Genomic DNA, 15804 nt, shown 5'->3' on the forward strand with positions numbered 1-15804 from the left:
AGTGAGTACATCATATATGCCTTTTAGAAGCCTTTTTTCCTTCCTTTGCCATTGGAGGGGGAAGGACCAGAAAAGTTTGTTTTTGCATCAAATCATAAATACCAGGATTTTCCATCCTGTCAGCTAACCTGACATTAGCAGCAGCTCGTGTTTGTTTCAGGAGGCAGCTTGCTTCCCTCCTCACAGAGCTCTCCCAAAGCCTTGCCAGAGGTTCCCTGCCCACAGAGCTTTCCCTGAGCTCTGCAGTCTGAGGTGGGGATGCCCACACATCCCTCCAGTGGGGAGCTGTGCTTTAATCCCTTTTCCCCCCCTTTGCTGTGACAAGGTGCTGCAGAGAGCTGGCTGCAGTGTCTCTGCCCAGCTGTACCCGCAGCACTGAGACAGCGAGGGCACTGAACCAGGGACAGCACTTACTGCTCATGGAAATCAATTCCTGCAGAGAACTGATCAACTTGGTGATAGCCCTTGCTTCTCAAAGACCTAGATTATTTATTCTGTTGTCACTTAATTAAACAAATATTAAAATACCCGCTTTCTGTGTTTAATTAAAAAATCAAATAAATGGAACTTAAATTGCACAATTTGCTTGTATGCCCATGCAAAGCACCTGCCTGGTTAGCAAAAAGAAATATCAAATTTAGTGCAGGAAAAAATTGTCTTTGCAGTATCTCTTTTAAAGATTCCCACTCAGGAAAGATCAGTGTTTCATTACAAGAGTTAAAAACAGGACTAAAATGGAGGCTTTTGCCTACACACTTAATAAAAAATTGCATTTAAAGAGGATAAAGGAAAGTCACTGCCGACAGATTCCTGGGATTCCAAGTCAAGAAAGCACTTCATTGACTGTTGGGGTCCTCCATCCCACATTCCTGACCCTAACACAACATGTACCCACGTACTCAAATCCAAGAGGTGTGCACTCTGTAGGGGCAGCCCTGTTCCATGTGGGCTGAGCAGGGTGGCTGGCACACCCTGTCAGCCTTAATGAGCATTGATATTATCTGGTGCTGATCACATTCTGCAGCTCTATCATCCCTTGGCATGCAGTTTCCTTCCAGCCCATCGGAATGTGAGACCTGGGGGAGCAGAGGGTGTTGGTGCCAGCAGGGCCTGGCTGCCTGACCCCAGCTCTGTGCTGCAGCTGCTCTCACCACCCACTGGGCAGCAGGGAAAAGCTGCATTTCTCGACATAGGTTTTTGGAGGGTGGTTCTATTTACTTTTGGGTGTGGGGGGTTGTAGGGCCTTTGCTTGCTCTGGCTCTGGGTTTTTTATTTGTTTTTTCTTTCAGCAGTGACTCCCCATTTAGGTTTTCTCCCTTCCCGCAGCAACTTCCATTATTATAACCACTTGTTAAACTGTGCTTGAGAGGGGGCATCTCCTGCAGGAGGCCGGTGCTCACTAGCAGCTAACAGACCTTGTTTGCCCCCTCGGTGTGCACTGACCATCCCCAGAGCAAATCTAGGCTCGCTATTTTCAGCAGTCTTCTCTCTCACCGATCCACCTCTGCTTCCCAAGGCACCTGAAAGCACCTGCAGGGCTGTGCCAGCAGCTCCCGCCTGCACAGAGGGACAGGCTGCATATTTCACACCAAAGAAAAGGTAATTGTCCTAATTACTGCCATTTACTCTGTGCTTCCTGCACGCTTTAGAAAGGGCAGCTACAACTGCCTAGCTCAGGGTTACTTGCACGGCGCTGGGGAATGAGGGCTGCCTGTTGCTCGGCTGAGCCAAGGGCTCCTCTGGCTCCCAAGGACACGGACTGCCAGCACCACGGCTGGAACTGCTGGGGACAGCCCTGCCCCGGGGTCAGCTTCTGCTGGAACACTGCAGTGCAGCCCCAGCATCTCCCGGGAGAACATCCCTGCTCCTGAGCACAGAGCCAGGACACCTGAGCGCTGCCACAGCCGGGGCTGAGAGCTGAGTGCAGCGACAGGACAGTGCCCAGGGCTGGCCAGAGCCACTGCAGGGACCCCCGAGGAATGCAGGGGGGATGGATGGCCTGAGGAGCCACCCAAAACACAGGGCCCAGCAAGGAAGTGCATCACAGAGCGTCAGGGCAGCAGCAGGACACACAGCGTGTTTAGGAGCTGGCTTGGAGCAAGGTAGTGGTGAACATGTGTGGCTGCTGGAGTGCAAGGCAGATGTGAGGCCACTCCTGAGCAGCATGTGGGCCACTCCTTTTGGGCTGGGGGAGGCAAGGCTATGGTCAGAGACAGAGAGTTTTCCATCTGTTGCAGTTCATTGCCATAAATAAAGTGATAATGTGCACTAATTAGTACAGGACTTATAACAGCAAGCCTCTTGAATAGTACAGATGATTGAAAAAAAACCTCAAACTAAACCATACTTTAGATTCCCTCAAGACTGCCCCCACTGTGGCTCCCCAGCAGCCCCCAGCCCAGAGCAGCATTCCCCACACACTTACCTGTGTACATCCCCAGCTTCACCTTTTCCTCCCTGGGCTCCTTCAATCCCCAGTTCAGGAGAGCTGCAGAAGGGCAGCTCACCTCCTCTCCTCTCCTAGCCAGACAGGCAAGGCAGGGTGGGATACAGTGAGGCACCTCATTGCTGTCAGCTGTACTGACAGCACAGCTGGTTCTGATCACCAGGGGATTGTTCCTCCTTGGTCTCCTCCTGCTCCAGGAGGTGTTTGCAGGGCTGACCAAAGTGCTTGCACCACAGCTGAACCTTTGAAGTGCAAAGGAAATGTCCTAGGATGTGTCTGCATGTGAAATTTGGTGGTGTATCCACCTAATGTGGGCAGCTACAGCTGTGTAATTGTAAACTGCCATCCCAGTTCACATAGAGGCAATTATAACAACAGATATATTTTATGAAGTACTAGATGGCTTGGCGATACTTTTTTTGGTTTATTTAAGAGTTCTGAAGCCTTCTTGGACAAGAAAGAAAGGAGTTTTCAGAGTAGACAGGAATTTCTGAGAACCTTAGCAATGTGTCAGGACACAAAATATTTAGAATAGTCATGTCAAAACTGGTGAAACTCTAACTCATTTCTTTAAGTCAGATGTTGTTCAGTATAGTGCCAATGTAAGAAATGAAACAATCAGTATTTTTGAAACAAGTTCAGAAAGTAAAAATAAATAGCATAATGTTGGAGTTCTAAAAGCAAAATTTAATAAATTAATATATGCATGCCAGATAAAAATACAAAATTACAATTGAAATAGCAATAATAATAAAGGAACACCGTTCAGTATTGCAGATTTCACTGCAACCACCATAAACATCATGGAGAATTACTTAAAGTAACATTTAAAGTACAATTTTGTTTCTGTTAAAAACAAATTACTATATGATGAAAAAATGGAAAGAAACCCAAGAAGAAATCAGCCCCAGAAGTGGAAGAGAAGAATATGAAATGTCAATAAATGGCCAGAGGCTCCATTTCACAGAAGTCTGCCTTCTTTTTAGTATTAGAAACCAATTACATAGAACAAAAAAGCAAATTCACAACAGGTTTACACGGAGAAACATGCTGAATTACAATCACAAACTATCCAGAACAAAGATAGCTGCACCAGTTCAGTTGTTTTCTTCATGGAATGAGTCTCACCAGAACAGGGAGAACAGGGAGCAAATCATGCAATAGCTTTAGGCATTTTGTTTTTTATTTCAACATGATAAACACCCAGGATTACTAGTACTGGAAAGTATGTGTTAACCTTTTTCAACATCAGCTGAATGGCACTACAGAAACGACAAAGAGTTCCTTCATTTTTATCCTGAATACATCGAAAGCTCTAGCAAATATGGAATTCAGTGACAAGAGCCATTAAATTACTTTAAAATATTCCTTCATCCATAGAACACTGTTGCTTCCTTTTTTATTACAAAACCCCCAAAATATTCAAAATAAAATGTCTTCATTTTTTATAAGCATCTCCACCACAAGTCTCTGATAGCGGATGTCGTTCAGCGCAGCCATCGCGTCCAGCTCCGGCGCTCTCATAAGAGTCGGTCCAAAAACTATGCCCAGGTTTTCTGCACTCATCAGGTTTTCCTTCTCATGGAGTGTTACTCTGTAAAAAAAATCCAGTGATTCTCACATTTCTACTGCGCCAGACCATGCCTGCATATGCTTGAAAATCAGGGAAACTGGACAGAAAGGTGTGCCTTTCCCCACGGAGAGGCCACTGCTCCCAGCAGGTCGCACATGGGAGTGTCAGGTGAAACACCTGGGAGCGAGTGAAGGCAAATGCTGCGTGGCTTTGTGGGGAGTCAGTCTCTGTGCCCCTCAGAGCACACAGACCGTGCTCACTTGCACTGCATGAACGAGTCCTTTGGTGTACAAAATCTACAAACTCAAGATTTTTCTTCTGTTTCTCCCTTTCTGCCTTAGTTTTTATTAGAAAACAGGTCAGACTGATGTTACCGGGTTGCTGTGTCTCCAGTCTGTAAGTATTCCAAATAAAGGAGCTGTGTCTGATTACCTGAATTCAGCTGCAAGGCAATGGCCTGTTGAGCAGCACAGCTCCCTTTAGCAAAGCATTAAACAGAAGTTTAAAAATAGTGAATTTTGTCACCTTTCTACCTTATCATTCCCCAATACCAGAAATATGGTGTGCAAAAGCAACTTGCTAGGTAGAGCAGCAACAGCTAATCTTGAACAGGGTGAGGAAAAATTAATTTCACACATCACAAGCTGTAAGGTGGAATTTTTGTTCCTACGTCTCTCATCCCTTTGTCCGTTTTAAAACACCCATCAGAAATGTCATTGAAATAAAGGGACAAGTCAGGCAGAAACTCAGTAGCTGAATTTTGCCTGAGGCATTCAGCAGAGTCAACACAGTCCTACTTGTAGAGGAACTACATAATGAAAAAAGGCAGAAGAGATCTTAAAATAAAGTAGTTTTTCTATGGAAAGGGCATGATTCTTACATATTGACAGTAAGTTGATGTTACTTGAGAAAGTAAAATGGACACCCTAACATGCCACCTTGGTTTTGCTTTGCAAGGGATAATCCTGTGTCTGAATTTTGCTGTTGTGCACAGTACCACTCCTGCCACAGGCCCTTTCCAGGATTTGGTGGGCTTGACCAGACTTTTCTGGAGGTGCTAACATGGATTTTTGCTAAAAATGAGTGTGGCTTAGAGTTCTTTGCAGCTCTTGCACCCACCTCTTCAGATGCGCCATGAGATACCGTAATGTTTCACAGTGTGCAGGCGGCAGCAGCTTCAGCGCCTCGTGGAGAATTTCCAGCTGTTCATCCGGATCCGTGGTTTCTGAAACACAGATGTTCAACTGTCAGCACACAAACAGCCAGAATTCACACACAGAAAGGCAACAACCTGGCCTGCACAGGAGGTAGGGTCTCACAGCTCTGCTGGATTACTCATGGAGGATTTGTCTGTCCAAAGAGGCGCTCAGAGCACCGTAAGGATGTGACTGGTTTTGGACAAAGAAAACTCCCCAAACCAAACTGCACTCCAATGAAAGATTCCCTGCAGCCTACTAAAAAAAATCTTCTGGCAATCTTGCTGACTGGATTGGTTTTGCACAAATAGTCTTCAGGTGCAACTCTGGGAGAGCAGAAGGCGCTGGGAACTTTGCCATGAGTGCCTTTGGCTGTCTCCATAGGACTTGGAAAAAGCCTTCTCCAAAGGAGCTGCAAGGGCCGGCATGCAGTCCTTGTTTTCTACCCACGGCCACCTCACACCTTTCCAGGTGTGGCTGGTGTGAACACATCATAGAAATGTTCAGCCAGGATGTTTGGGAGAGATATTCCAGTTGGGCTTACTGCTGTGCTTGTAGATCCATTTTCTGCAATGCCAGCCCCAAAGGTGGCTTTGGGAGAATGAGTGGTTATCAGCTTATGAAAACGCTCAAAACGGACAACTCCAGAAACAAATGACATCTTATTTCTAAACATTTCCATAAATCACCTTCTTTCTGGCACCATAAAACCAACAGACTTTAAATAATCACTGTCAAATACCCAGGACTCATGCAAGACACACCAGTGATGTAATCCATAATGTGTGATGAAAAGGAAACATTCCTGGTGCCAAAGGCAAAGGAAAATGTAACCATGCCCACCTAGCATCACGGTCAGGCTGTAATGTGCACTGCATGTTTAGTCCTGCAATCCTTACTAAACTGGGCATGCAGGGTAAGAGCTGATGGGACAGCTATAAAACAAATAGCATAGTCCTGCACAAAAAAGAGAAAGGAATGAAAAGCAGACAAAAAATGTGTTACACTTACTTGCAGACTCTATGAACTTTGGGTAGGCATCATATGTGATGAGTGGAATTGGCAAATCCCTGAAGTACAGTTTAAGTGCACCAGTGATAATATTGATATCTTCATACATATTCACAGAAATATCAGCTTTTTCCCCATCTGTGTGGAGAAGGCACTGATATTAAAGCCTTGGAAATGTAAACAGATGTAGAGCAGCATTCAAAAGAAAAATAATAACTCACTTAAGCAAACATTATTGAAAAGGAAACAATTACAGATTTTGGCTGTTGTATGTTAAACCGTTACTGGACTGTGATGTTTGTGGTTTCAGGGTGAAAGCCTCAAGCATTTTATAAAGAAACATATCTTTTCTTTGTTTCAAATAATTACTAAAAATACAGTTTGGGTTTTTTTAGAACCTGCCTGACTGATCTTTCAGTATCTGTCTTGTATTAAGGTATGGATGTTTAGCTATTTCTGAACACGCTGCATTGCAAAACAACACATTCATCAGCACCGAATGAGAAATCAGGGAGTCTGGGAAAAAAGTAAAAGGCAGAAAACCAGCTCTGTCCACAGCCCCCCAACTTCATAGGAAAAACATGTGTTCACCATTTAACTGGAACATACTACCTACTCCAAACTGCAGCGGACACACATCCAGAACTTGGCTTCTGCAGCACATCCCCACCCTGCTAACACTGCAGATGTTGTCCGAATCAGTCCAGTCCCCCAGACAAACAGGAAAGAGAGTTTCCAGCACGGATTCTGGACTTGATTTCTACTGGGATAGAGGGACTGCAGCTGGAAACCCTTTAATTTTCCCACTGTCTTTTCTCAGAGTTTGTTCTCAGTGACCTTCTTTTAGTCTGTAATAATTCAAACTTTGTTTGCACTATTGCATTCATCTTATTATTTTGGAGCTTTCATCCAGAAAGATGGATTCAAGTTGCAGAGCTCTCTTAAGGCACTTCACCACTCACCCTCTATCCCTCCCCCACCCCTCCAAGCACAGTTTGACTTGCAAACTAGGGCAGTAGTTCACAAAGCTTTGTCCTTCCTACACACATGGTTACTGGAGCACAGATACTGATGGAAGGAGAAAAGTAGATTTTTGTAATAAAGGCCAGAGTGAGGCTGATATGCTTTTCTGATGGGGCGTCTCCCCTCCTGCCAGCACGGCCGTCGGGCTCCTTCAGACCACCGGTGCAGTGGAGCGTGAGACAGAGGCTCTGCAGAAAAACTGTGTATATTTTAGACATCAGCACCAAGTTCCAGCATGCAGGAAAGACTGTACCTCTGTCAAATGCCATTTTGACATCTTCAATAAGATCGCTGAATCCTGAGACTCGGTACAGTCCTTCAGAATTAAGACCTGCAATGGACATTTTAACAAGATTAAAATTCGTCCTGATTTTTACAGTTGCCTTTAACCTGGTTCTTCCCTTGGCAAGTTTTTCATTTAAGGTAGAAAAAGCAGACATGCTTTAAAAGCCTTATCAGGTTTTTCTTCCAGAATGAAATGTTACCCTGGGTTTTTAACCCTGACCATTGCAGTAGATGCCTTGTTCTATCAGCACTAAACTGTACTTACAAAAATGACTTCAGAGTGAAGGAACATAGTAAACCTTGTTGCTCATTTAAAAATAACTCAGATTAACATACCTGATGATCAGTCATTATTTCAGAATAAAAACAAGTACCCTAATTCTAGGAAAGGATACTAAGCTTGGGCTAGGAAAACTAGCAAGAATGAACACATTAATATGAACCCTCTTTGTTTTGCCACATTCATTTTTTTAAAAATGAATATATTATTGGAAAGATAGGCACTAATATGTAACTACAAAGCAGTAACTTCCCATTAAGCAATTTCTAGCAGAATCTATAAAAATTATAAATGGTATGAACCATGAAATAATGCACAGTATAATATTAGCTGTGCAGGGTAATTGGCAGTCATAAAATGTCTTGTGCAAATCTGTTTTGAGCAATCATACATTCAGCAGAAACCTAGATGACCCAGATCAATCTAAATGGATTATCAGTAAAGCAACAAAAGTCCATTAACGATGCCTTACCTCTAGATTCAATTTCCCTAATGCACATATCCACCACCATGGGTCTCTTGGTGAAATGTGCTTTTACTAGCGTGGTAAGGTCACAGCTGTACACTTTTTTGACATGCTTCAGGTCTGGCTTGCAGTCATTTGGGACCATCTTGGAACATTGCTTGTGCACATTTAAACCACAATCTGAGGGAAAAAATGAAAACATGATTAGGCTGGTGTTTGCTGAAAATGTATTCTGAGATCAGTGCTGTGGAGTACAAATGGCTCCGGCAGGATCTGACCTCAGCTCACAACAGTTACTGCTCTTCAGGGCCCTTAACCACCAAACACCTGAAGAAGGGACAGCCCTGAAGTCAGAAGGATCTCCTACCCAAGACATTTATTTTGTTTCTAAAAGGTCTAACACAGAGAGACAAGCTTTCCCTGTGTTTTTTCAAATCAGGAGCTAGGGGTAAATTATGTTCCCAGCACTATTACATACACTGCTGTCACAATGAAGACTTTTCTCCCAAGTTACTGGAGATTTCCTAACACCTCCATATTCACTGTAGCCCTGGATCTGGCACTTTAGACATCTCCTAGGGGAGATGAAGGTAGGGACTGGGTTACAAACAGGCTACCACCCCTCTGCAGTGAGCTGGCAAGGCAGTGCCAAAACCTGAGCCACTTCAAAGACAGGTGTGGCAGCCCTGCCCTGCCTGGAGGGGAGCTGACCCCTGGCACTGACCCTGTGCCTCTGCCCAGTGCCATCTCTCCTGCTCTGCCATGCAGACTGCCAGGTGCTTGTCAGGACACAGCACATCCCAGCTCTGACGGGCACTTGGGGCACACAGGGACCCCGTTCTGCAAGTGCTCCTGCACCTTGCTGCCCTGCCAGCCCTGACTGTCACAGCATCAGGGGATGCGGGAGCTTGAAGGATCGATACCTTGATGAAAATCTGTACTTCTCTCACTGCAGGACTGGGTATCTATCTGCTGAGAACCCCTTCCTATTTTGTTCCTGCTGATTTTGCCAATACTTGTACTTCCTTTAAAGCTCCAAGTTATGTGACTTAGTTCTTTCCAAAACAGTAAACCCCAGAATTCATGGCTAGGTTTAATTTCCACAAAGTCAGCTGCAGCCTGCTGCTAAAAGCACTTTGTTTACTTAAAAGGCCTGTAAAACAACCGGATTTGTCACTTAGGATCCTCTGGTTGCAATTAAAGTTTGGCATGTCACCTTCAATCCATCAAAACTTGCTCAGATCCTGATCCAGATGAAATGGCTGATTAGAATTCTCTGGAGGTCTTTCCGTGCAGGAGTGACCTCGGTTCCTCCTGAGGAGCAGGGAATACACGGGCAGGGAGCTGTGGTGCTGGATTTCCCTCCTGGCTGCAGCTCTGTGCTGTGCACCCACCGTGGGCAAAGCCTCCAGGAGAACCCCTGCACACACAGGGTGCCCCCAGAGCCCAGCCTGGGGGGCTGCTCTGCCCCAGCTCTCCTGGCACAGCCCAGACCCCACTGCTGCCCCTGCCCGTGGGGAGGAGTGCTTTGGGCACCTGGGCTCCTCAGCGCTGGCAAAGAGGGGACAGGGACAGCCTGGCTTCCACCTGAGCACTTCCTTAAATCCCACACTTACTCAAGTGCTCCAAGACCCCAGAGTGACCCCAAAGCCACCACACGGCCAGCATCTCCCTACCTGTAGTTTGGGGCACAGAACAAAGAAACTCTAAGCCTGCCAGGCAGCCAGCCTGCCTCTCCTTTAAATATCTGTGCCCTGTGCCACATTTTGCCTGAACTTTGAAAAACCAGGTCTCTCTGTGCTTTAAATAGGGAACCCAGATTCACTGAAACAAGTGACCTGAGCCCTCCAGTGAGTCACTGCTCCAGCTGTAACATGGCAAAGAGAAGCTGTTCTTGCATCCTCTAGGTCTTGCAGAACCAAATGTTTGTGGAAATGCACAGGTAAAATAAGTCTTCTTTGGTGTAAGGTTTGAATGCTGTGGCATCAGTAACATCAGTAACAGCACTTTTAAAAACAGCAAGACAAAATACTGAATAGGTGCTATTAAAGCAGTCTGCTTTGAAAATAAAGAGAAAATTGAGGAGGAAAAATAAAAAATAGTCAAATAATCAGAGGCAACATCTTAACACACATACAAGGGAAGCAAATTGAGACCACATAGGAAATCTTAAATCTTGACTTCCTTTATTTAGGAATAAATCTAAATAATTAACATTGTAATAATAGTATTTACAGATGCAAATATAATTACTGTACGTACAATTCCTAAAACTGCCTCAAGAAGCACATCTTCCAGCAAGCATGAAATATCTGTCTATCAAAAATGATATCTACAACACTGGGATGGCAGCACCTCACTCATGAGAACTCATGAAGGATTCTGTGAGCACAAATTAGCTGCTTCACACAAACAGCAATATAGCTCAGAGTTACATTTCTGGGAACCCAAGGATAATTAAGAATAAAATACGCAAAAAAAAGAAAAAACACGTACTCCCAAGTATCTTACACTCGACTTAAACCAATTATTGCCTTGACTGAGATCATCTTAATTATATTTATATAGAAGAAAGTTTCAATTCATTAAAATCTCAATTTACAGAGATATTATCATTGTGAAAACCTTCTGACAGTAATTGTGTTATTGTAATCCCATAGAGTCAGATAGGCTTGGAATCTGACCTCATTAATCCCAGAATAATAATTGCAAATGCAGAAGTCAACTTTTCTCCTCTCTCATTTGTTCTTCCTTTGCATTTGATTAGACTTTATGCACCAACCCACTGCTTAAGGGCTTATCAACACTCCTGAGAAACATTTAAAACCTGAAAATATTTCAGGATATCTAATGTTTAGAAAACATGTGAGCCTTATGTTCAGGATTATTGGGCTGTGTGGTGTCCTTGTAATAACTAAGGCTTCTTGCCTCTTGTGTAAGCACAGAAAGCCATCTTACTTTAAGATTTCATATCAGTAAATATATCAAGGTTATTTCAGTGAATTTACACCAGAAGATGGTATTTTTTTTCCAATGAAGAACCCGAAACTCACCAGTGCTGTGCTTCCTGAACCAAGTGGGCCTCTGACCTCAGCTGACAATACTTCATAAAAGGCAGAACATCCATGTCTCACTCACTTCCCTCATCTCTGGTTCAGCTGATAACTAAGGATGATGTCCTGCTAAGTCCACCAAGCTCAAAAACACCATGGCAGGAGGTCAGTCCTCCCCTCCACAGAGTGCTGGCAATGCCCCAGTTTTGTACTTAACTATACTCAACTTACTTGTTAGTCCTAAATGACAGGAATTGTACTGCAAACTAAATACTGTTAAATAAAAAAAAAATTTAAAAAAAGCCCTCTGTTCTCACTGCAGATGCTTTGAAAGCTTCAAAAACCATTATTTTAGAATCAAGTGGAAGCAAGTGGAAAGCCAAGTCCTAAATCTCCCTGCATGCTGCCGTGGGGTAAAGTCTTAGAACTGCTTGCCTTCTTTGCCCCTGAGCTTCATAATTTGGCTGGGTTCATTAAGACCAAGAAGATTAAATTAATTTGAGACTGAGGGTCTATTTACTTTTCATTATGTCAAAATAAATCCAGAATAGCAGCTTTACTCTGGATCTAAAGTAACCAGGAGCCTTACTCATTTCTTACAGAACCTGCTGGCTGGTGAGGAGCTTCAGAGATCCTCCTAAAGCATTGTATCTGCTGATAAATCCTAGAATAATACAGGACAGATGTAAAAGATGCAGTCATGAGCAGGTCAATAGTAAAACTTCTGCTGACTTTGGTTAATCAGAGATGATTTCTCAGAAGTAGAATTGTAAGTCACTCTTACTGTTCCTTTTACAGTGCTATCAAACTGTGGCCACCTTTCAAATATACCACATGGACCAAAACTAATGCAGTCATAAATTCAAGAGTTTATAGGAAGTTTGGAAATTTAAGGAGGATGTACAGAAAGTAATTTTAGATGACAAGTCTGAAAGTCCGTGATAAGCTGCCCTGGCTTTAACAGCATATTGATCTAGGAGTTCAGATGGGCTGTGACATTACTTCTATGAGAAGTAATAAATTTAAAACCAGCCTGACAATAGTTTCCTATGATGCCTAGAAGAAGGTCTGGTAACGTTATAGAAACAGCTAATACTGATGTTAGTCCACAGGGCTAAGAGAACAAATAACATGTTCATCTTAAATGCATGAGCAGAGCCAACAGATAGATGTATGTTACTACACAGTATAAACACTTGCAGAGACTCAAATATACTTAGCTGTCGTGTTTTGCTGTACTGTTGGTTTGACTTCAGTCAGTTTTAGATTTCCTTTGGTTTATGATTTACTGGCTAACATGGCTGCTGATCATGCTCCATTGGAACGATACCATGTGCTACATACATCACTCTAATTATATGTCCAAATTATTCCCCCAAAATTGATGCATTCTGTCACTCTGAAGAGCAGCTTTAAGAGCTAAAGGGTAGATATACATTATCTGCAAGAAATCTTGAAAGACTCTTCAGAGATTTGTGCCAAGTGTAGGAGGGTGGGAGGCACGGAGCTGCAGCGCTGGCACCGAGTGCTGCCTTGGGCTGGTCCATTGCAGCACCTACCAAAGAGAACAACACCCTCACACCTGAGCTGACACAGGAGGACAGTGGGCTCTACACAAGCACAGAGTACTGCCATCGCTCCTTCTTGCAAGGGGGAATGGCTTAGAAAGCCATTTGCTCTCATACATCACTCATGAGCTCGTAGCTTTTCTTTAAAAATTTAACACTTTTTCTGTAGCAGAGGGAGCAGGTTTTCTGTTTTGTGGGATGCAGCGTGTTCCAACAGGCAAGTGAAGGTAGCAGCCCCAGTGGCCCCATGTGCTGCACTCTCTGCTTCCAAGCATAATCCAGTGGGGTGCTGTGAAGGTCTGCCCTCTTCCTCCTCCTCAGCTGTGTGGCTGCAACTTGGCTGGCCACACTGGAGCTGCCACAGTGCCTCGAATATGTGCTATGTGTTCATCTGCAATGCACATCTGGAAGCAACCCTGCTCCCACCAAAGCCTTAAGCCACTTCACTAAGCAGCCCCATGGCAAAAGTTGCTTCCAAACATATGAGCATGCTCCCTAAAATCTGCTTACATCTGCATCACTGTATCATGCACTACAGGGTATATTATTTTAAGACAGGAATTTCAAGAGGGCAGCTAGTTACTTGGCAACATAATTACCTAATGCTACCGAAAAATCAGGGCTGATGAAACAAAAAGAAAAAAAGCCCATCAAACAGCCAATATTCCCTTATCTCAAATCAAAAGAATAGTTACATTTGCACCTCCAAAATGCTTAGTGACATTGGTTTCATTTTATAGAAGTTTTGAAAGATAAAGAGTCAGTTTGTTCAAGAAGTCCCCAGGCTTCCTGCCACGACACCTGCCTACCTCCTTCCTCGACAGCTCCCTGGCTGGCCACTGCCTTGTTCAAGACTTCCAGGTCTGTGTGGCCTTGGAGATAAAGCTGCTTTTAGGACTTACAGTTTCGAGAATATATAGCTCCAGAACAGCTTCCCCTTGGGAAGAGCTCTGAAGCAAGGCTCTGCTGTCTGATTAGCATTTCAAAATTCCAGAGCTCATTCCTTGCAGGAACACCACCAGATCCCGAGCTGGTGGAACAGCTTGTCAGGCAGCACACATCTCCAGCAGCATCAGCACTTGCTGACGGGCAGGGGCTGTTGTCCAGTCCCCTTCCCACAGCCCTGACCTCTTGAGGCTTGGCTTTGCTCTTTGAGCCTCTATTGGGCTGACTGACTGTGCCCAGCATTCCACAACCAGCAGAATCCAGTGCTCATCTCAGAAGAAGCTTGGATGTGTTTGTAAGGCACAAACGTGGGCAGAGGAGAAGCTTTTACTGACTGAGCCATGCAAAATACCTTGAGAGTGGGCAAGGTGATGAGAACAGCTTGCTTTCCCTTTGCTGACTTTAGTCACAAGAGCATCAGCTGTTTTTCCAGGCACAGAAAGCACGAGCACTCTGCCTGCACAATCAATGCCTGAGGATGGGCAGGCTTCTTTGTGCTCTCCTCCATCCTTACACACCAATGGAGCAACACAGGGCTGTCCAACACAAAGGATTTCATAGCAAAGAAAAACAAATAGCACAGGAAATGGGGCAGCTGCACCTGCTGGAGAAGGAAATGGATGAAACGGGGAAATTGAACATTTAAGCAGTAATTCACAAAACAATTCTGCTTTGAGACTGTACTTTAGCTCTTTGAAAATGAACTCCCGGATCGTGCTGTGGCCAGGGCTGGCAGCAGTACTGCTTGGGGTCTGTCAGTGGGAGCTGATTATCTATCTGCACACTGATAGTTCAGCTGCACATTAATTTCTATCAGCTCTTCAGAGAGAAGTTACCTGCTCCAAGGTAAGCAGAAGACAGGAAGTGCTACATGTATAAAAAAATCTTCTGATTAAACTCTCATTCATGAGGAACAACAAGCAAAAGCGTACAGAGGAAGGACTTGGAGAATTCTGATGGGCTGGAGAGAGGTGCAGCTTGACAAATCTACTGATCTGCCAGTCTACCATTCCACTTGGGCAGCACAGGAACAGCATCAGCAACGCTCCAGTCTCTGAGAACACACTATTCTGGTAATGCTACTGCCAGTTACGTGTTTGTATCATTTAGAAAAAGAACCCACTGTACACATCTGTGTACAACTGCAGATTTTCTTTGAATGTTGTTACAGTTTCTCTTCTCAACACATTCTGGGCACTGGGATGAGCCCTGGGAACACAGGAGAGCTTTACATAGGAGGAATGTAAATAAGAGTACATTTTTCTAAGTTCATGCATTGGATTTTGTTCTGGGGTAAAATCTTTTGTCTTCATTAACTTCTACTGACCTTCAGTGTTTACACAAAGTGATGGCATTACAATTTCAAATACTTCCTCAGTAATTCCTACTTATGGCCAAAGCCTGCAGGAAAGCACACTAGAGATGGAGCATGCCATCAGAAAAGGCATTCCTCACATACAGATGGGTCTTCATCTCACAAAAAATGTAAGGGCCTGTGGCTTGGATGCAAAAGTTGGAAGTATGACCCTCTGAGGCAGTAGGGAAGATATTTATTATAAGGATTCCCTCTAGGGAAGCAAATCTGTCTCTAAAGATGCTGATGAAATAAAGCATCTTTAGAGACAGAGAGAATTTGAGAGAATGACATTTAATGAAAAAAGAAACTATTTCTGTTTTGCTAGATACCTTCAGCAAAGGTATTCAGAAGTCAGTACATACTACACCCACCAATTAATTTCCTATAGGATCCAAATCCCAGACATCACCCCAAGTTCTAGTTTGGAAGACAATGAAATTCCTCTCATGTTTGGTAGTTTGCATTAATCCTTGCAGTCCAGATAGCACCCAACATCTCATTTCAACCAACAACCATTCATCAGGTGTCCAGTGTGGTGCCTACATTTACCTCTCATCTTTAAGGTAGGAAGAGACCCAGTCCTCCTTCTTCATCTACCATA

General features: G+C 44.0%; 1 protein-coding gene across 2 annotated transcripts in view; it reads right to left on the minus strand.

The window, feature by feature from the left end:
* Window positions 1-3119: 3119 nt before the first annotated feature.
* The window catches only part of CHN1 (chimerin 1), a 92735-nt gene continuing 80050 nt past the window's right edge, over window positions 3120-15804 (minus strand). For both annotated transcript variants that reach the window (XM_084209080.1, XM_084209081.1), the window contains 5 exons: window positions 8287-8460; window positions 7503-7580; window positions 6227-6364; window positions 5139-5244; window positions 3120-4040 (listed from right to left, as the gene is read on the minus strand). In XM_084209080.1, coding sequence (XP_084065206.1) covers window positions 3869-4040; window positions 5139-5244; window positions 6227-6364; window positions 7503-7580; window positions 8287-8460 — 668 coding nt within the window. In that variant the 3' untranslated portion in view covers window positions 3120-3868. The remainder of the gene's footprint in view (window positions 4041-5138; window positions 5245-6226; window positions 6365-7502; window positions 7581-8286; window positions 8461-15804) is intronic.

Source organism: Fringilla coelebs, assembly GCF_963513975.1.
Source record: "Fringilla coelebs genome assembly, chromosome: 7".
In the NCBI taxonomy this organism is placed as follows: domain Eukaryota; kingdom Metazoa; phylum Chordata; class Aves; order Passeriformes; family Fringillidae; genus Fringilla; species Fringilla coelebs.